Here is a 20,471-nt window from a genome sequence, read left to right on the forward strand (position 1 = left end):
GTGCTCCCCGGCTGTCCTGACTCTGAATGGCACCATAGGCCTCCCCAGGTGCCATCTTGAACTCCCATCTCTTTCTCGCCCCCAAGTCCTGCCCATTACTGATGGTCCATGTTCTTCCCATTGGGCCTGTTTGCATCTCTTCCAGATCCAACCTCCACCACGGCCATTATGGCATCGCTTCCCTGGACAGCAGCAGCCCTAAGCGGTCTCCCTGCCTCCCATCCTCTGCCTCCCTCCACTCATCCTGCACATGGTAATCAGTGACCTGTTCTACAGCTGCTCCCAGCGCCCCAGCCGTCCGCAGCCTATCCAAGTTCAGACTCCACGTCCATTCCCATCTTCGTTCTGTGGCCACTAAGTGCGCACTGGGCTCTGAGCCAGGTTGAGCCTGGCATTCAGGGCCTCCCAGGCCTGGCTCCTTCCCACAGTGCTCCTGCCAACTGGAGCCACTCCCGACTGCCTGGCCCATCCCTGCATCAGAAACACCCCCACCTCCCCACCTCAATACTGGAGGCCCAGGTCAAAGGCCTTTTTCAAGTCTCAGCCTCCACCCCAGCAGCCTTCCTTCACCACCTGCCATGCTGTGCTTTGGTCCTGTGCCCCTCAGCCCTGCCCAGCAGAACCTTACATGGGGTGGGCAGCAACAGACATCACCCATAGGGGCCTGTGGGGCAGGACCTGGGGAAAAAGAAGTTGACTGGAGTCTGGGGAGTCCCTCAGGCCTCACCGACTGCTGCTAGGGGTGCAGCACAAGGCCAGAGGGGAGGCCAAGGGCCCGGAGGCTCACTGTGGCCCCGAGGGCAGAGGTGCTTGTCTGTCCATGACGCTGCCCTCAGCACTGTGCCTGGCGGCTGGAGTCAGTCAGTCCAAACGTGACACCAAGAAGCGAAATTCAGACACCTCCTCCTGCTTCCAGGGGCAGGGGGCGGAAGACCCTCTCTGCTCCCCCAGGGTGGGAGCAAGAGGGGATGGGTGGGGTGGGGGAGGGGAAGGGGAGGCTCCTGCCCCACCCTGGGAGGGCTTGGGCCTGGGCAGGCTGGCCCTGGATGCCTGCCATGGTGGTGGAGGCGACCTGGCACCACCACGACCCTCTCCCCTCACGCCTCAGCCCAAGGGTGGCTGCAAACGATCATGGGGCACAAAAGAGTCTGACACAGCCAAAGTCAGGCACCATTTTTTTATAAAAACGCATAATCTCATTTTTTTCACTTTAAAATCACATTCAAAAATCGGCAAAGAAACGCCCCAGGGAGTGAGCAGATGGGAGGGGAGGGTGAGCCAACCCAGCCGCTGGGGGAGAACGCGCGACACCACACACGGCAGCGCGACTGGCACGAGGGGGCATGCGGCGGGTGAGGTGGCGCCCTGTGGGTAGTGGCACTGACAGGACATGGGGCTGGGGCTGGACAGCCCATGGGGCACACTGACGATCCCGGGGTGGCGAGGGCTGGCCCAACTGGCCCCTCTCGCTGGCAGCCCAGCCCACCCAGGTGGCCCCTGTGGTCCTGGGCAGACAAGGCCTTGCCCTGGCCAGAGTGATGGCGAGGGCGAGGCCCCGGTAAGGATGGGGGCCAGGGGCTGGGGACCTCAGGCCCGGGCCAGGCCAGTGTGGCACAGCCCACAGTTGCCTTTCTGTGGTCCCTGAGCCTGGGGGCTCGGGGTGGGAGGAAGAGCGGGGCTGCGGTGACAGCAGCAGCACCTGCTGCCAACGCCACCGTCCTGGCCAAGCCCCACCGTGTCCAGGGAAGGTGGGAATGGAGGCAGCCAGTGACACAGGGACTCCTCCCAAGTGAGGGGGCAGGAGTCCAGATCACTGTGGGCGGCGCTGGGGTCAGGGAGACCATGGGCTCCTCCTCACCAACTGGCTGGAGGCAGGACAGTGCAGGGCTGTCTCTCTGTCGCAGGAGGGGCCGAAGTGGAAAAATTCAGGTAGTATTCCTGTGCTGTGGCCTCCCCTGGGGTGGAGGACGCCGAGCCACCCCACTGTGCCGTTGGCACAGAGCATAGCCCACAGAGCCTGAGGCGGCACCACCGCCGGGAAGGGGCGGGGCCCGCTGGGGCTGCTGCTCTCCCCTCCACAGGAAGACGCTGGGAGCAGGGAATCCCTGGGAGCAGGGAATCCCGGGGCTTCAGGGCTGACAGGTGGCTGGACAGTGGCTGGGTTGGTGGCAGCAGGAGCCAAGGCAAGCGGGCCCCTCCCTGGGGGCTGGGGCCACAGGAAATCACAATAATTACAAAATAAAACCTTTTCCGCTTTGCGGGAAAACAAATAATAAAAATTCGACAAAATAAATTAGAGGTTTATAAAAGGCGGGCGGGCGGGCGGGGGGTCAGAGGCCGTTGGCACTGCCGCGCTGGACCAGCGGCACCTTGCTCAGCTCCACCACGGGCGAGCGGGCCTTGTTCTTCATCTTGGGCACCCGCTGCACCAGCTGCTGGGCCTCACGGTAGGCGTCACGCAGCTCCTTCTTCCACTGCACCAGCTCCGGGTCACTCTGCATATGCCCGGGGGTCCGTCAGGCGGGGCCTGGGTGCCCGAAGGCCACGCAGTCCCCACACAGTCCCCTCTGCCTGCCGGGCCCCCACACCCCACTCACGTCGCACTGCAGGACGAACTGTTTACCACCGCGGATCTTGAGAAGGAGGCACTTTCGCTCCTTGATCTGCGTTTCTTCCACCGACTGGATCTCTTCCATGGTCAGCAGGCTCTGCTGCAGGGCAGGGAGGGACGGGCAGGGGCAGTGAGGGTACAGGACAGGCCCGGCCAGCCCCGGCCCCGGCCCCCGCCCCTGGCCCCCATCCTTACCGGGGCCTCGCCCTCACCCCGCCACTCAAGCCGGTTGGGGAACAGGTAGAAGTACCGCCGCTGCCACTGCGTCAGGAAGGGGTTGCCCATCTTGGACATGTAGCCGTGCATGATGCAGTCCTTGCCCAGGGCGTAGTCTGTCGTAAGAGAGGGAGAGGCCCGCCCGGTTTGGATCCTGGTTCGGCTGCTCTCTGGCAGTGACCTTGGCTGGGTTCCTGAACCCCAAGCCTGTTTCTCATCTATAAAGCGGGCAGTGGGTACCCACGGCAGCCACCGACCCTCACCTTCCTCGTGGCCCAGCTGCTTGTTTTTGGTTTTCTTGCGGGTCTCTAGCCGGTCTGTCTCGGCATTGATGGTGTCAAAGACAGTCTCTGCCACCTCCTGCTGCCACCGCTCGGAGATGGTGAGGGGGAAGTTGCGGTAGAGTTCCTGGTCGCTGTCCAGTAACTGCGCCGTGGGGACAAGGCAGGGTTACCCATCACCACAGGCATGCCCACCCCAAGGGACCAGGGCACGGTGATCTGGTCCACCCCCGGGGACATTTGGGGCCCACAGCTGACAGGGCTGGCCACAGGGTCTCACGGGCAGAGAGGGATGCGGATGCCCCGGGCTGGGCTCAGGTACACGGCCAGGCAAGGCCCAGTACCTTGATTCCTTTTGTGTCTTCCTCATCAAAGGAGCCAATGTCGAAGGCATCGGCAGCGTTCACCTCCCCTCGGGGGGGGATCAGCGGGGGCGGGTACTGTGGCAGAACGAGGGCCGGGCGTGAGCACGGGGCAGGGACTGCAGGGCACCGCCGGCCCTGGCCCTGCTGTTACCTTCTGCAAGAAGACCATCTGCCAGTCCAGCGAGCGGAAGAAGGGACTCTCCTTCACCTCCTGGGCCCTGTGGGGAGACGCGGGTCATCCGGGCTACGTCCGGGGGTGGGGCAGGTGGCCCCAACCAACTCCTGGTTCAGCCACTTTCTGGCTCTGCGACCTTGGGCAAGTTCCTTAAACCTGAACCTATTTCCTCATCTCTAGTGGGGGGAACAGCAGTTCCCACGTCTCGTAGGGTTGTTGTAAGTTTTAATATTGTAAATCTTGCAACACCATGCCTGGCACTTAGTAAATGTTTAATAAACATAAAAAGCTGCTGTCATCATCATCATCTGATATCACCGTCTTTGTTACAAGGGCCCCTCCGGAAGCCAGTCACCAGCCGGCTCCAGCAGCTGCAACCCGGAGGATACTGGACTCAGAGCTGGCTGTGCCCCAACCTCCTGGGAGTTCCTCAAAGGAGGTTGGTTCCAGTGAGGGGACACAGCCCTGTCCTCAGGGGGGCACAGGCAGAGGCCCAGCAGCCCACTGCAGAGGCCTGGACACCGCAGCAAGCCGAGTGCTCAGGGCCATGCTGGAAGGCAAGACCTGGGACAGTGGCCCTGGTCCCGGCACTCACCCCCGGCCCAGGCAGCCCAGTCTCCGGTGAACATCCCTCTGCAGTAGCCCCTCCAGCAAGGAACGGAGCTCGGGGGAGAAGGAGTCGGGCAGCTCCACAGCCTGCAGGAAGAGTGAGATGTCAGCGGCGGCCACAGAAGAGCCCCCGGCTCCCAACAGAGCGAGAAACGGGCCCAGCTTCCTTACTCCCCGACCCCAGCGGGCATGTTTGCTCTGACAATACAGGGCAGGAGCCTACAGGGCAGGAGGCCAGAGTGGGGATGAGTGGCCCAAGGTCGTTGCTGGTGAGAACCAAGAGTCCATGACCCTGATACCATGAGACTCCAACCCCACTGTGGCCCCATGGACTCCACACAGCATCCCTGGGCTGGAACCCCACACTCACCATTGTCAATGTCATGCGGTCAATCTCATGCTTGTCTTTGGTCTTGTGCTGCCGGAAGGGACTGTGCCTGGGCAGGAAAGGACAAAGGCCAAAGTCACAGAACAGGAATGGGGAAACCGAGGCAGGTAGCATCCCTGGTCCTTATCCAAAGCCAGGATGATGCCGTACTTAACACCCAGGTAGCTGTGGGCTCCTCCCCCAGCCTCCTACCTGGACCAGGGAAGAGCTGCTCTGTCCGGTCCCACCCACCCCTGTGGGACGACCCACTCACCCCCGCAGCAGCTTGAAGAGCATGCAGCCCAGGGAGAACCAGTCCGCACTGCTGTCGTAGGCCACGCCCTTCTGCAGCACCTCGGGGGCCATGTAGCCATGGGTGCCCCTGTGGGAGCAGAGGCCATGAGCGGGGTTAGCAGAGGGTGTGGGAGGGCGGTGCGGGCTGGGCACTCACACACTCGGGGGCCATGTAGCCATGGGTGCCCCTGTGGGAGCAGAGGCCATGAGCGGGGTTGGGAGGGTTTGGGAGGGCAGGTGCGGGCTGGGCATCACACACTCGGGGGCCATGTAGCCATGGGTGCCCCTGTGGGAGCAGAGGCCATGAGCGGGGTTGGTGGAGGGTTTGGGAGGGCGGGTGCGGGCTGGGCACTCACACACTCGGGGGCCATGTAGCCATGGGTGCCCCTGTGGGAGCAGAGGCCATGAGCGGGGTTGGGAGGGTTTGGGAGGGCGGTGCGGGCTGGGCACTCACACACTCGGGGGCCATGTAGCCATGGGTGCCCCTGTGGGAGCAGAGGCCATGAGCGGGGTTGGGAGGGTTTGGGAGGGCGGTGCGGGCTGGGCACTCACACACTGGCGTGGGGCTTCTTCTTGGAGAAGTCGCAGGCCAGGCCCAGGTCCGAGATGCGCACGTGGCCGTGCTCGTCCAGCAGGATGTTGGCCGGCTGCGGAGGAATCCCGGTGAGCTGCCCGGCAGCTCAGGACAGGGCCCAGCCAGGCAAGGTGCCAGCTGGGTCGCTGCCTTCACTCTAAAGGGTGATGGGTGTCCAGGGACCAGGCCCTGGGCAGGGTCTTCACCTCCCCTCCTCAATCACAATCTGAATCCAGAAAATGGCGTGGTGGGCGGGAGGGCACAGCGGGGAGGAGCCGGCTGCCCTGTCCCGGGCACCCCACTCCCATGGCCTGGTGGGCCAGGTGCACCGAGAGGAGGGACAGGCCGGCGGCTCACCTTCAGGTCCCTGTAGACGACGAAGCGGTTGTGCATGTGCTCCAGGCCCAGGATGATCTCGGCCGCATAAAAGCGCATGTCGGCCTCGGAGAAGACCCCGTGCTGGGACAGGTGGTAGTGCAGGTCCCCGCCTGAGGGAGGAAGTGCTCAGCTCCCTGTCCCCGTCCCCCGGCCCAGCCGCTTGGTCCACCTGGGGCCGGGCCACGCACTCACCGTTCATGAGATCTAGGATGAAGCTGAGTTTGTCTGGCGTGTGGAATGCGTAGGACATGCAGACGATGAACGGGCAGTCCTGGGAGGGGACAGGACAGGAAGTCAGCAGAAGCCGCCCAAAGGTCCCAGAGCCAAAGGCTGCTCGGTGGCCAGCCCACCTGGCCACCCGCTCACCCCGGTGCTGACGAGGGACAGCATGATGCGCTCGTTCAGGGCCAGTGTCTCCCCCTGCTTCATCTTGATGCGCTTCTTGTCCAGACACTTCATGGCGTACCTGCGGGGACGGGGTCACGAGTCAGCCCAGAGGCGCTGTAGGGCAGAGTCCAGGCTGCTCTGGGGCCCAGGATCGGGGTGGGGGAGTCCTCAGAGCCCTTTTGGGGAATTCTGGACACCACAATAAGCTTATGACGCACAGAGATACAGAGAGGGCTAGAGAAAGTGCTGATGGGTTGGAGGCTCAGGGTGTAAGAATGTGGAGAGAGACAGTGGCATGGAGTGACTAGCAAGCCTATGTCCCCTTGCAGAGACCTGCCCATTAAGGACCCTGTCACCTGGCTCCTGGGACCCTGATGCCCCCACAGCTCTCCCATGGACACCCATGCCTTTAGGGCACCCCCAGGGGCCCTCCCTTCCCTCGAGGGTGCTAACATCTTGCCCGTGTCGGCCTTCCGGCACCCATAGACCTCGCCGAAGCCTCCTCGGCCAATGATGCGGTGCACGCTGAAGTCGTTCATGGTCAGCTGCAGGGGCGGCAACAACTGGGGTCACTGCAGGCTGCCTGGGCCCCTGGCCCGTGGCCACCCTCACATGCTTACCTGCCTTGAGCCACCCCCATGGGGAACCTGGCGCCGAACCCACAGCCACCACACCAGAGGTTGGCAGACTCCCTGACCTGCCTAGCCCTGGACAAGCCCTGGGGCCCAGCCCCCACACCCACCCAGCCCACTCACGTGAATGTTGAGCTCCACATTCTTCCACTGGCAAAACCGAGTGAATTTATCGCTGTAAGAGAAGAACCTGGGCTCAGGCAAACCTCAGAAAGTAAATGGGATGATGCCAGGTGGGAGCCTGCCCCACCCCACTGCCATTCCCTGGGGTCCTGAGCCTCAGTGTCCTCTTCTGCAACTGCCCAGGAATAGTGCCATCCCGAGCGGGGCCCCTACCCGGAACACCGGCCTGAGCGGGGCCTGGCCACCTACACGCAGGTTCCTGCTGCTCCTTTCTTGGTTAGAAAGGAGGTCGCCCAGCCTTAGATTTCCTGCCACCAGATCGCTGACAATGCTGCGTGCCTCCAGCGACACAGCACTCCCTCCCTGGGAGGCCCCCCTCCATGGCTACTCCTTACGTCAAGCTGACATCTGCCTACAGTTCCCACCCACCAGGTGGGCTCTGGCCATGAGGGTGGGGGCTGGGGCAGTGTGTCCTCTCGTGTCTACCCGCACCATCCCCCATGCTTCTCAGTCCAGACAGGCCCCGCAGGGTGCTAAACAGTCCGTGGCAGGGAAGGGCTCACAGGAGGCCCCATGGTCCCCGGAGAACTACCTGGGACAGGCTTGGGGCTGAGAAGGATGGCAGGAGTGTGGGGCAGGCAATGACCTGCCTGCCTAACCTCTGAGGAGTCTCTTCACTGGGGTGTAGACGGGCCCAGGCACCCCCCTGCCCAGGGCCCAGAGCAGGCTGGCTTCTCTCCACGCCATCCACACCCTGCTCAGGACAGCCTCTTCCTCCCTCTCCGCTCCTCTCCTGCATGCACCCGCTCTCACCTCTCAATGAATTTCTGGAACACGTCCCCTCGGAGGTTCTGACAAATCTCTTCGATGTACGGCTAAGGGAGGAAGGCAGAGGTTGGCGACTGTGCCAGAGTGGGAGCTGATCAGGCTCCCTGACCTGGCCGAGGTGACCCTGGCCTGGCCGGGAGGCAGTGGGGAAGAGGTCAGCACACACCTGGAAGAGATCTGGAGGCACCTGCCTCTTCACCAGGTGGCCCTGGACATGCTCGGTGGCACTTTTCGAGAAGGGCTGGGGAAGACAGAGATGGCTGTGAGCTCTCCGCAGGGCCCTTTCATCCCTTCCCAATGCCCAGGGCACTCCGGGCCCGCAGGCAGGTCCGGGCACTCACGTGCGAGCAGGCCAGCAGCTCCTTCATGATGTAGGTGTCGAAGATCTCCCGGCTGCAGGCCAGGCGCTCCTCCTCCGTCTCCAGCTTCTCGTATTTCTTGATCTAGAGGACAAGACCCCCCCAGGGTAACCTTTGGCTCAGGGAGCCTGGAGGCACCCGGCGTCTTGTAAATTCAGCAAAAGCAGCCCAACCTCGTCCCCTCTCCCAGGCAGCACAGGGCCAGCCTCACCTCCTCGTAGAACTCCACTAAAGGCCTGGCCTCCTCCAGGTGTTTCAGGCAGAAGTCTCGAAAGAGCAGGTACCCTGAAAGCAAGCGTCAGGTCACACTGAGCCACACCATCTCAGAGGCCTTCCCACCATGGAGGGTGGTGTGGGCTCGGGGCTCCCTGGGCAGAACAGGGCAAGGAGGTGGCAGAGGTGGTCTCTGCCAGGCAGTGGCTGGGCAAGATGGCCCTGAAGGCTGCAGCCAATGGAAGATTCTTGGATTCGGGGTCAGGGCACTGCATTTCTACCCTCTCAGGATCTCCTCCTCAGATGGTGGCTGGAAAGTGACTGGCACGTTGGTGAGGCACAGGCCAGGGGCTGGCTCTGGCACCTGGGCTCCTGCCCTCTCACTGCAGTCTAGGGACCTGCACCTCCGCCCACAGTGTGACACCCGCCCCGGGGCAGCTGTGCCAGGGCAGTGAGATTCACCTGGGCCGGGCCAGAGCCGCGGCATGGGGGAGCAAGCAGCCTCTGAGGGGCCACCTGCTCTCCCTAGACCTTTTAACCCTCCGTCATCTGCTGATTCTCACAGCAGCCCTGAGACACAGCACACAGGGAGGTGAGGTCCAACTGGGGAAACTAAGGCTCAGGGAGGTCTGTCAGGCAGGTGTTATGTGCCAGGCACGAGAGGCTCATCTACCTAGCGGCAGGTCCTGTGAAGGACAGGTTGGGGAGTCGGGCCTCAAAGGGCATGGGCCACTGGGGGGGAAGAGGTGAGATGGGCTATGGCAAGGACTCACAGGAGGCCCCAGCCAGGCCAGGTCTCACCCTCCCAGGGAGCAGGGGCCTGAGGCCTGGCCTCAGAGCACCTTGGAGGGCAAAGGAGAAGTATGCGTGGCCCCTGCACCCTCCAGCCCAACCTGGGCGAGCATCTTGCACTTGGGAGTTTTCTATGCTTCTTGGGGGCACGGTCCCCGCTGCCGAGGCACCTCTTCCAGAGCGTGCAGACTCACTTCTCGTCGGGAGGCCTGGCCCATCAGTATCGTGCCTTTGAATAACTCGGGGGGCTTTCACTGGCACTACCACTTCCGGTCCTCCCACAGGTGGGGCTCCTGCGTTGTAGGTCCCAGGTGAGGACACCAGCAGGCTCAGAGAGGTAAAGCAATGTGCCCAAGGTCACACAGCACAGGCAAGGGTACCCAAGCTGTGTGCTTCCTTACGAGCTGGCTCCCAACCTGACCTCAAAGCCTGATCCCACCAGGCCAGGCTACTCCCATTTCAGAGCTGAGGTCCTGTTCTCCGAAGCCCCATCCGAGCGGTGTGACTGAGCCTGCCTCCCTGAGGCCCGCCTGACCTGCCCTAAGGCCAGGTCCCCACTCTGAGAGCACAGGCGCTGGGAGAGGAGGAACCGAGGGCCAGGCCAGAGCAGGTTGCTCACAAAGAGGGCCCATGGGGGCGGGGTGGGCCGACCACAGCGAGGCAGGCGCCACAGGAAGAGCCCCGCCCCTTCCTGTCAGTTCTACCAACTGCCCGGAGCAGCTGTGCCTGCGCCAAGGGGAAGCTGCAACTCTCAAAAACAAAAACCCCAAAGGAGGAACTTCCCCGGTGGCCCTGGAAGACTGCTGGGCCCCCACCCCTTCACAGGGCTCCCTGGGCCAACAGCCAGGGGCTGGGAGGCACAGCGGGTCACAGCTCTGCTGTCACCCAGGGGCTCCCTGGCTGCCCTGCCCCAGTGGAGGGGAGGCCAAACCGGGGCACCAGCCTCAGGGTCTTTCTGTCCCCACACCCCAGTCCTGGGGGCTGGTGGAGCCCCCACTGTACTCACCCAGTTTCTGGGAGAAGATCTTCTCGAAGGTCACCTCACCCCGGTCCTCCAGGTACTTCTGCATGACGCTGCGGATGCTGAAAGACAGAGGGGCCGTGGTGACCCGGGGCCCCTAGGACGCCTGTCAGCAGAGGGCACTGCTGGTGGGCGTCACTGCTCCCTCTATAAGGTCACACCAGGGGGACCTGAGGAAGCCTGTGCCTGCCCCCTAAGGCTCTGTCCCCCAAAGCTAGGGTGGCCAGAAGGTGGCTGCTGAGAAGTTTGGTCCCAGCACTGCCTTGTGCTGGCTTTGGGGTCTTGGCCAACTAGCAGCAGATGATGGGTAACCAAAAGGTGGCCTGTCCCCTCAATGGAACACATACTGCTCAGCCACAGATGAACCAGCAGGACACACATACACGTTACGATATGATGGGCCTTGAAAGCATTCTGCTAAGTGAAAAAAGATAATCATAAAAGACCACGCTATACGACTCCATTTATATGAAATGCCAAGAACAGACAAATCTACGGAGACAGAAAGCAGATTAGTGGTTGCCAAGGGCTGGGGAAAGGAAGGGGGGTGACTGCTAAGGGCATGGGGTCTCTTTTGGGGGTGACGGAAATGTTCTGGAATTAGCTAGTGGTGAGGGTTGTACAACATAGTGAATGTACTAAAACCCACTCAACTGTACTCTAAAATGATAATTTAAAAAATATATTTTTATTGATTTTTAGAGAGAGGAAGGGAGAAGGAGAGAAACATCGATCAGCTGCCTCTTGCACCCGCCACCAGGGATTGAGCATGCAACCCGGGCATGTGCCCTGACTCGAATCGAACCAGCAACCTTTAGGTGCACAGGATGATGGCCAACCAACTGGCCAGGGCTAAAATGGTAAATTTATGTTATTTGAATTATATTTCGATTTTTTAAAATGGTGAAAAAAAGAAAAAGCCAAGCCTCGGTTCCCACATCCCTGATACCTGTCCCTGGGCTGCAGCAGGGGCCACTCTGACACAGAGCCAACCCCACGCTCTGCCCGTTCCTCTCACCCCACATCAAGCACTGTCTGGGACCGCGACGCTGCACTGTGCTTCAAGCCGCAGACACAGCATCTGTCCCCCCACTCCTGGGCCACTTGCAGTCCATCCTGCAGCCTGCCTGTCACGACGGCCGCTGGTCATGTCTGGCCCTCGCTAGCCCAGGATCCCGAGGAGCACGGCTCGCTGCCCGAACTGAGGGCCGTGCTGGCAGTCGCACCTAAGGCCAGGCAAGGCGCATGTGACCCTTAGGATCCGTGGGGCCACCAGCAGGCCGCTAATAAAGAGACCGCAGCTGGTAAGGACTCGGACGGGAAAGCCCAGGCGGTGCCCTCCCCTCTGTGTGTCCTTCTCAGAGCTCAGCACAGGGCCCTGGCCACCGGGGCCTGCTGTACATCACCTGCTGGAAGGCAAGGTGCCATGCACCCCTCCCAGGACACAAGCCTGGTTCTGTGACATTAGACAGAGTGTGACAAAGCCTGAGTGGGACCCAGCCAGTTCCAGGAGACTCAGAAAGGGAAGAGTGCTCTAGGCCAGTGGTCGGCAAACTGCGGCTCGTGAGCCACATGCGGCTCTCAAGCCGCGGTTTGCTGCTCTGTTGACTAATGAGTTTGCCGACCACCGCTCTCGGCCTTCGGGACAGGCTGTGTGGAGAAGGCGGAACTTCAGTGGGTTCCTCAAGCGCAAACAGGATGTGAACAGGTGGTGAAGCCCAGGGCAGGTGGGTGGGCCGAGGACAGACAGGGGAAGGCCAGGCCAGGGATGAGCAAGAAGGACCCTTAAAAAGCTCGGTCAAGGGTAGGGAGTGAGCAGAGAGACTCCGCGGGGGGCACCCACTGGAGGAAGCCCAGGTATCTGATGACGGGGCCAGGAAGGAGGGAAAGAAAGAGGGCGGGGAGAAGGCTCAGGCTGTCGGACGGATGGAAGAAGGGTTGACAAGGCCGGTGCACGGCGGACCCTGCTCAGCCTCTGGGCCTGGGCTCGAAGGAAGGGGACTCCTGCCCTTTTCCATTCAGTGTTTTCCTTCTGAGATCGTCTGGGTGGAAGCCCAGGCCCCAGCCTGCCTAGGCCTTGGCTCATGGTCAATCCACTCAAGGAAAAGTCATGCAAGAGAACACGGGAGCACGCAGAGCTGACGGGAGCACGCAGAGCTTGGAACCTCCTGTTCAGACACTGGGACAGCTGGGGTGGGGGGTGGGGATGCTGGGGCCGAGTGCAGCGGGAAGGGCCCAGGCGAGGCAGGGTGGCGAGACCAGGCAGCCAGGAGGCAGGGGCATGAGCCCCGGAACTCCGCAATGGCCAGGTGCCTGGATTTCTCCCGTGAGAGGGACCAGGAAGGCGGGCCCTCATTCTCTGCCCTGGGCTCTTCACGTCTGCACCCCATTCCTGTGGCAGGGGATGAGAGAAAGCAATCGGGGGAAAACAAATGGAAAAAATGTCCTCCTCCTTGGAGGTGGACACCGAGATGGTGGTCAGGTGTGCTCAGGTGAGTGTCCGGACAGGTGACGCAGACGGCACACAGGATGACCAGCCTGTCTGGATGACCCCAACAGGGCTCCTGCGATGGTCACCGGGAAGCCCCCCTGAGCCCCAAACTCCCTTTATGAGAACCAGCAAGCCTGGCGCTGGTTCAGTGAAGGAGACGACATGGGAATGCCCACGGGGAGCCGTCCTGCCACGTGACTCGACGGCCCTGCAGAGCAGCTGAGAACCGGACACCCAGGCCCCACCGGGAGTCACACTCTCTAAGAGGGCCTGCCCACCGGAGAGGACAGGCCGCAGGCAGAGAGCCTGCCCCGACCCAGCGCTCTGTCACCTCGGCCCAGGCACAGCAGAAAGCGCCCGGCTCCGAGCTGCCTCGGCGGCCAGACCCGCCCTCCCCCCAGAAGCCGGCATGGGAGGCCGCAGCATTCTTCCCGGCCCACAGCACTTCACTTTCTTCCTTAAAAAGAAAAAAATGTTTCCTAAATAAAACAAACACGGCCCCCAACCAAACACAAGGTCAAACTCGGGCAGAGCCCTCGAATGGAAGGCCCCCAAAGCGACAGCATTGGGGTTTCCTGTCCACTCCCACGGGGCCGGCTGAAGGAGCCAGCAGGTCACAGAAACGTGTCACGGGGGCCACTCCCGCCAGGGTGGCACTGGAGGTGGTGATGGCCTCCTGGGCTGGGTCACCTTTGTGTCCAACACCCGCTCCTGATCCTGGAGGAGCCTGAAGTGGCGGGAGCCCAGAGCAGCATTCCCGCCCCTGCCCAAGTCAACAACCCCAACATCCAGGAGCACGTGGCTCCCACATCACCTCTGGGCTGTCAAGTGCCTGCATCTTTCCTGCCAGAATGTCCCTGAGGCTCCCAACCAAGGGGCGCCCAGGTCTGGGTTCCAAATGGCTCTCCCCGCCTCCGTCCCCAGAGGCCAGGCCAAGTCACCAACTCTAAATGTCCAGGTTCCTCATTTGTAAAATGAGGATGTCAGCAACATGCTGAACTGTCACCACAGCACTGGCCATTCAAAAGGCCTGAGAGGCCCCGGCCGGTGTGGCCCAGTTCACTGGGCGTCGTCCCCTGCACTGAAAGGTTGCTGGTTCAATTCCCAGGCAGGGGACATGCCTGCGTTACAGGCTCCATCTCCAGTAAGGGCAGAAGGCCGGGGGGGGGGGGGGGGGGGAGGGGGGGGGGATGCAGGAGGCAGCCCATCGTGTTTCTCTCTCAAAAGTAATAAAAATATAAATAAATAAATAAATAGCTGGCTCCTACGCCCGCACCTCCTTCTAAAATATTTTTATTGATTTTTTTTTTTTTTTTTTTTTACAGAGAGAAAGGGACAGGGCTAGAGTTAGAAACATCGATGAGAGAGACACATCAACCAGCTGCCTCCTGCACACTCCTTACTGGGGATGTGCCCACCACCAAGATACATGCCCTTGACCGGAATCGAACCTGGGACCTTTCAGTCCTCAGGCCGACACTCTATCCGCTGAGCCAAACCGGTTAGGGCCTGCACCTCCTTCTAGACCGTGACCATAAGCTGCAGTCCGGTTCGGGTCTCTGCCCCACACCTGCCATGTTCTCGGAGGCTGAGGCCTGTGGCCAGGCGCCTCCTAACAGGTGAGCCCTGACCAGGAGCCCAGTGTGAGCAGGAGCGTGGCTGCCACGCCGCTCTGCTCACAGATCAGCCTCACTCCCTCGTGCTGCTCCGCCTGGGGACCTCGGGCAGAGCCCAACACCTGCCCTGCCCAAGCATTGGGGGCCCCTCAGCAAGAGGCCCACATCACCATGGCAGGGAGCTGCTGGCCTGGTTGCGTGGCACTGCCACCTGCCGCCAGGGCTGCCCACACCGGCTCCAGCTGCTCCAAGGAGCAGGTCCAGTCTGACACGGCATGAGGGGGCGGACGGGGGGTTGGGGGGAAGAACACTTCCTCCCTCTCAGCCCAGAGTCAGGGTTGGGGTGACAGAACAGCAGGCAGGGAGGGGGTGAGAACTTCCGGAACCTTCTGGCACCACGTGGCTCACAGGAAGAGCAGAGGCCCTCGCTCTGTGGCGCAGTGGCCCGGCAAGTTGGTCTGGGCCCTCATTAGTGACGCCTACTCAGGGCCACAGACGGTGGCTTCTGTGGACTAGGAGGGGCGGCAGGGGTCAGGGGCGAACACATTCTGACGGTGAGGAAATCAAGGCTGAAAGCAGCTGAGCAGAGTCCCACACGCGTTAGTGGCAAGAGAACCTCCAACCCTCTCTGAGGAAGGGGCTCCCACCAGCGGGAGCCCCCCCTCAGCCTCTGTGGAAGAGCGGGGTGCAGGGTCTCGGGGGACCCTGGCTCGTGACCTGGTTGCCTTCTCTGCCAGTGACTGCGGGCAGCAGGCAGCATCTCCCCTGGGAACCCATCAAGCTGGCTGGCACCTGGCAGGCCAGGGACCACAGTTCCTGTGCCCCTGTGTGACAGGGTGACAGAGCCTTGAAATCCCAGGACAATGCAAGCCGGCACGGGGGCCAGGGACTGGCAGGTCCAGTGCAGCCACACCGGAACCGGTCTGGGAGGTGACAGTTAACAAGCCAGCAGAGCGGAGGCGAAGGCGCTCCCCTGTGGCATTTCCAGGAAACCTGGCACCGCGGTGGCCGCGGCAGGAGAAGTCCCCTGGGGCTTCTTATTAATATTTCTCAATGACGCTCCCTCGGGCTGGCAATGTCCTCAGAGATCGAGGACGGGGCACACATGCAACGGGAAAGACCAACTGAATCGGCCAGCTGCGCAGCAAGCCCTGGCCGGGGAAGGGAAAAGGATGCCCGCTGGGCACCACACACACTAGCTCACTGCAAATGTCTGCAGCAGCCCAGGTCCCCAAGGGCACAGTGGCCACAAAGTGGCTCCCTGTGGGATGTGCAGGAAGAGGCACTCTGGCGGCCTTGTCACATGTCACGGCTTCTACACAAATATGACACGAGCACCACACCCTGCAATTCACTGCCATCGCGTCAGAATGCAGCAAGAACAAACTTCCAGGGCGCTGTGCCCTGAGGTTCCCGGGGGGGGGGGGCTGTCCCCCTCCCCGAACCCAGGATGGCTCCAGAATCAGAGAACTGTCTCCTCAGAGAATAAAGCTGCTCACACGTTAACACCAGAAGCGCCCCCGCCGCCCCCCCGCGCCCCGAAACCCGGCTCTTCCGCCGGTCTTAGAAAAAGCTGCTGCCCAACACCTCAGCTTTAGTATCTCCTGTTGGAAACAGCGCAGCAGTAACGTGAGTGACTCCATCTCTGTAATGAGTGAGCGGAGGACTCGGTCCCTCGGGGCCACAGGAGAGTGGGGCGTGGCCACAGGAAGAAAGGGCAGGTGTGGTGGAGGCTGTGCATTCCCCAAAGACTGCTGGGTTCGTGGCTTCTGTTTGGTCCCAGGCAGGAGCATCATGTCCAGGAAGCACCGGCCCATCTGCAAAGCTGACCCGGGCGCCGGCTGCGGGTGGAGGAACGCCGGCTGCGGGGTGCCTACATCCGACGTTACTGGGAACTTACCACTGGGACCTGATGGTGTATTAATAGGGTACATTACTCCTGGGGTGACAGAGCCCAGAATCCCCTGCACGGATTCCAGCCTGGGGCTCATGTTCCCTCAAATTCCTCGGTAAACAGGCAGGCGAGCAACTTCATGGCAAAAATGTGAAACCCAGTGACGGGGAAAGGAGGACAGATGGGAAAAGACAGGCCAGAGACCTGTTCCTGGGGAACAAGGGGCTTCAGAGGCCCAGAGGGAGTGACTGCTACTGGAGTGGAAAGTTCTGGATGAGGAATAAAGGCTGGTGGTGAAGAAGTGGAGGGAGGAGGAGGAGGGGAGAAAACCTTCCCCTGCACCCCATCCCCCACAAATCAAGGGCAGGAAGTTCTGGAGGCTAAGAGTGGTGGGTCCGGGAGACAGGGAAACCAGGAGAGGGACAGGAAGAAGGAAATCCACGGTGGGGGAGGGACCAGGAAGGAGCCGAGAAAACGGGAGGCTGCAAGAGGCACCCGGCTTTGACAACCTCCTGCTGGGGCTGCCACTGTCACCAGGGAGGGCAGGGGTACCTCCGGGGACGGCCCAAGACGGGCTCCTGAGCAGGAGCCCAGAGATTAATTACACGAGGCCTCCATGGTCATATTAAGCAAATGACAGTAATTACAGAGCTGCTGCCGCTGCTGGAAAGGGAGACAGCAGCTCCTTCGGAGGGAGGAACGGACCCCGGACCCTGAAAGGTCACACTGTTCCTCGTTTTGCCGTGGCAGAAACTGAGGCAGGCTCGGCCAGGATAAGGGAGGAACGGGTACTGCAGCAGGGTTAGCAGCCGCGTCTCCCCTCTTCCAGCTGCACAAGGCTACGTCCTTCAGCGAGAAAGTGGAGAAATGGGTCTGTTTCCTTGGGTTCTACAGAGTGACAGAGGGGAGGCCCCTGTGCCAACTCCAAGTGGCCTTGTGCCCAACAGCTCCACTTCCCAAACGCTGAGACGACAGACCCCCTGCCCAGCCAAGCCACAACCTGGGCACCCGCCGCAGGGAGCCCACCCGAGGAGGGAGCGACTCCAATGGCACCTTGTCATGGGAAGAGCCACGGCCTTTCTTCCGGACCCTGACCTGTGTGTGGGGACGCTGTGACCCCAGACATGGCCCTGCCTACTCCAGGCACCAGCTTTGCCAGGGCAGCCGATGGGGAGCGGGCTGGGCCTAGTGAACCAGGACGGCTGACGGTGCTCCCAGGCCACCCCCCAGCCCCACGGCTCCCTGGAGAAGGGGTGCCGGCTGGCATGTCCCACAAAACACGGATGGGTGGGAGCAGAGCTGAGGAGGGGTGTGTGGAGGAACCACAGCAGGGAGGAGCACGTGGGAGCCCAGGGGCCCGAGTTCAGGTTCCAGCTCCCCTGTAACCAAGGCTCCTCCTCCCTCTGAGTCTTAGTTGCTTCAACTATTAAATGGGAGAATCCCAGAACACCACCTGCTGTGCCTGCTTCCCACAGTCATGAAAAGGATAAAATGGAGTACAAAGCACTTTGCTAACTGGGAAATGCCAGACAAAGATACAGTCATAATGACCTTCCCGGGCAGGAGGCATCTGGCCCACTGGGTGTGGGAAGGAAGCATGAAGCAAAGGCTGGGTGTGCTCTAATGCAGGAGGCCTGCGCTCCGAGGCGCAGCCAGGGCCGCTGCCCAGGGCCGCTCCGGCCCGGCCCTGGCCGTGGCTCACCCCTGGTCACTGCTCAGAGCCTCTGGCCCCTCTCACAGATGTGGGCCACCTGCCTGGCAGTGTGCTGCCAGATGGTGACCCTGGACTAGAACCCAGGACACCTGGCTCTCGGTCGCCTGCTGTGTGCCTACAACACACAGCCATCCTGGTTTTGGACATGGCACAGCGCTCACAGCTCTTGTGCAGCTACGACATGCAAGGCGTGGCCTTGTCAACTTCACAGTTGGTTTTTGGATCAATTAAGATGACAGATGTCAAAATAAATAATAAGTTATTATAATTCCCACCATTATTCCCGTCACCGCCAGCCCCACCACAGATGGTCAAGGGGCCCGGGAAAGAGGAACATCGCGTTTCCCCGGGTGCTAACACCTGCGGGGCCAACCCAAGGTGGGGCCCCATCAGGAGCAATGCATTCTGGGGAGAGATTACCCAAAAGCAGAGCTTTCCAGAAAAGGCCCCGCCTCACCATTTGCACAACTCCAACGTGCAGGAGGGTCTTGGGGTCTTGGCCACCAAGGAGAGCCGTTGCAAGCCCCAGAGGCTGACTCCCCCATTTCCTCCCTCATGGCTTTGTCATTTCTGAACTCCTTTTTGTTCTAACTGTCACTGCTCCCCGGACAGCCCGCAGCTGACAGTCAGTCTGGTTCCTGTTTTGAGAAATCTGATTGCAAATGTCTAGAAAAAGGGGCCCTAACGGCCTTTTCAAACTGCAGACCCATTTTCCTCTCCCAGGCCTGGTGCTCAGTCAATCCGAAACCCAGTGAGCAGGGCCCTGAGGAGGACGCCAGAGACGGCAGCCTGGCGCCCCCAGCAGCTTTCGGCCCCGCTTCACAGACTCAGGACACGGCAGTCACAGCCTTATTTCACACCATCCACATTTCACAGATGAGGAAACCGAGGCCCAGAAACCAGAAGGGTCTTGCCCAAAGTCACATGATAACACCACGACAGCCAGGACAGGCCCAGGCTCCTGGGCTGGCAGTACCCAGCATGCCCCCTCTCTCAGGCAGGTATGGAGGAGGTGCTGGGACTGGCCTCGCCAGGTAATTCGAGGAATGGTCGTGGGCACACGGCTCTCAGAGATTCAGAATGGCCAGGTCCTGGCTCAGGCCAGCGCGGTGGAAGAAATGTGGAACTAGAAGCCGGAAGCCCTGATCTGGTGGCAGGCACCACCCTGGATTACCTGGGACACTAAGCAGGCACTCAGCTTCCCCACCTGTTCCACGGGGCCCAAACCACACCCGTTCTACCTGCCCAAGGCTGGCCATCAGGCTCAAACAATGAAAAAAACACTCCAGAAGCCATAAAAAGCCTCAGCTCCGTCCGTATCCTGTGTACTTCTGCGCTCACATCCTCACGCACAGTTTAAACTTTGATGCCAGGTGCAATGGCATCAGTTGTCTCGCAGAGAGGTGGCAGCCGCGGTCCAGCTGCTGCAGGGGTGCTGGGATGCCCCCCAGCAAACAGCACTGCAGGGCACCATGTGCAGGGCCCACCGGAGGAGGAATGTAGGGGAAAGGGGCAGTGGGTGTCCCCTCCACCGGGATGGGGCACACACCACACCCTGCTCCCCACCACCCCGACCCCAAAGCACTCTCCAACCCCATCCCAGCCAGGGACCCACCAGGCGGCGGGGAAGACTTTTGCCTCCCCCAAACCTCACACCAGTGTTGACCATCAGGGGCCGAGAGCGGAGGCAGAGAAACCCCCAGGGGAGATGGGCTGGGAGGAGGGCAGCCAAGGGATGGGTCCCCGAGTCAGGCCAGGTAGAGGGTGGGAGGCAGAGGAGGGGACGGCGGAAGGGACCAAGCGCCGCCCGGAGGAGGATGGAGGGGGCTCGGGCTCCAGTGGGAGAAGGCAGAGCCGAGGGCCGGGCAGAGGCCGCGCGGGGCCGGGCCACTGAGCCGGTCGGGGAGCCCCTGCGGCTGGGGAGCCCTGGCGTGGGGCGCTCCGGGTTCAGGTGCCCGGGGCTGGGCACGGGCTCGGGTCGGGGCTGCGGACCCGGAGCGGCGCCGGGCAGGGGTCGCGCGGCAGCGCCCGGCGTCCGGGCGGCGGGGCCTCACCTGGGCTCGGGCAGCAGGATCTTCTTGCTGGCGCGCGCGGCCGGCGTGGCCTTGCTCTTCTCCATGGCCATCAGGTAGCTCACGTCGGCCAGCACCGCCTCCAGGTCCGCCATCTTGGCGGTGGCGGCGGCCTCTCCCGCCGCTCGGCTCCGCTCCGCTTGGCTCGGCTCGGCGCGCTCGGCCCGGCCCGGCCGCTCCGTCGGCCTCGGGCGCCGCCGCCCGCCCGGCCCCGCTCGGCGCCCGCGGCTCCGCTCGCCGCGGCTCACACGCGGCGCCGCCCCATGGCGCCGGCTCGGGCCCGGCCCCGGCTCGCTCCGCTCCCGCCGGGACTGCAGTCGGGCCGCCGCCGCCGCCGCCGCCGCCCGCGCCCCGGAGCCGCCGCCGCCTCCGGCCCCGCCTGCCGCGCACAGCGCCAGCGAGCCCGCGAGGGGCCGGGCGGCCGGCGGCGCCCCCTGCAGGCCGCGCGGGCTGCGCCCA

General features: G+C 62.1%; 1 protein-coding gene across 1 annotated transcript; it reads right to left on the reverse strand.

Moving 5' to 3' along the window:
* Window positions 1-2,279: 2,279 nt before the first annotated feature.
* Window positions 2,280-20,316, reverse strand: GRK2 (G protein-coupled receptor kinase 2). The gene is made up of 21 exons (XM_008146878.3): window positions 19,995-20,316; window positions 10,211-10,287; window positions 8,411-8,484; window positions 8,182-8,283; window positions 8,007-8,081; window positions 7,826-7,887; window positions 7,013-7,064; window positions 6,711-6,802; window positions 6,237-6,336; window positions 6,063-6,141; window positions 5,850-5,980; window positions 5,471-5,565; window positions 4,899-5,006; window positions 4,628-4,694; window positions 4,244-4,344; window positions 3,625-3,691; window positions 3,453-3,548; window positions 3,091-3,253; window positions 2,807-2,943; window positions 2,598-2,711; window positions 2,280-2,495 (listed from the first exon to the last, which is right to left on the reverse strand). Exons 1-21 carry the CDS (start codon window positions 20,105-20,107, stop codon window positions 2,331-2,333), a joined length of 2,070 nt encoding a protein of 689 aa, XP_008145100.1. The 5' UTR covers window positions 20,108-20,316; the 3' UTR covers window positions 2,280-2,330.
* Between the last annotated feature and the right edge of the window lie 155 nt (window positions 20,317-20,471).

The sequence above is a fragment of the Eptesicus fuscus genome, chromosome 13 (genome assembly GCF_027574615.1).
Source record: "Eptesicus fuscus isolate TK198812 chromosome 13, DD_ASM_mEF_20220401, whole genome shotgun sequence".
In the NCBI taxonomy this organism is placed as follows: Eukaryota; Metazoa; Chordata; class Mammalia; order Chiroptera; family Vespertilionidae; genus Eptesicus; species Eptesicus fuscus.

Bases quoted from the DNA above. Each gene is read 5' to 3' on its own strand.
- GRK2 (XM_008146878.3), bottom strand. From the start codon at position 20,107: ATGGCGGACCTGGAGGCGGTGCTGGCCGACGTGAGCTACCTGATGGCC. The intron at 6,337-6,710 runs GTTAGCACCCTC...CCGTCCCCGCAG, and splicing joins AAGGCCGACACGGGCAAGAT to GTACGCCATGAAGTGTCTGG. The intron at 2,496-2,597 runs GTGAGTGGGGTG...GGGCATATGCAG, and splicing joins AGTTCGTCCTGCAGTGCGAC to AGTGACCCGGAGCTGGTGCA.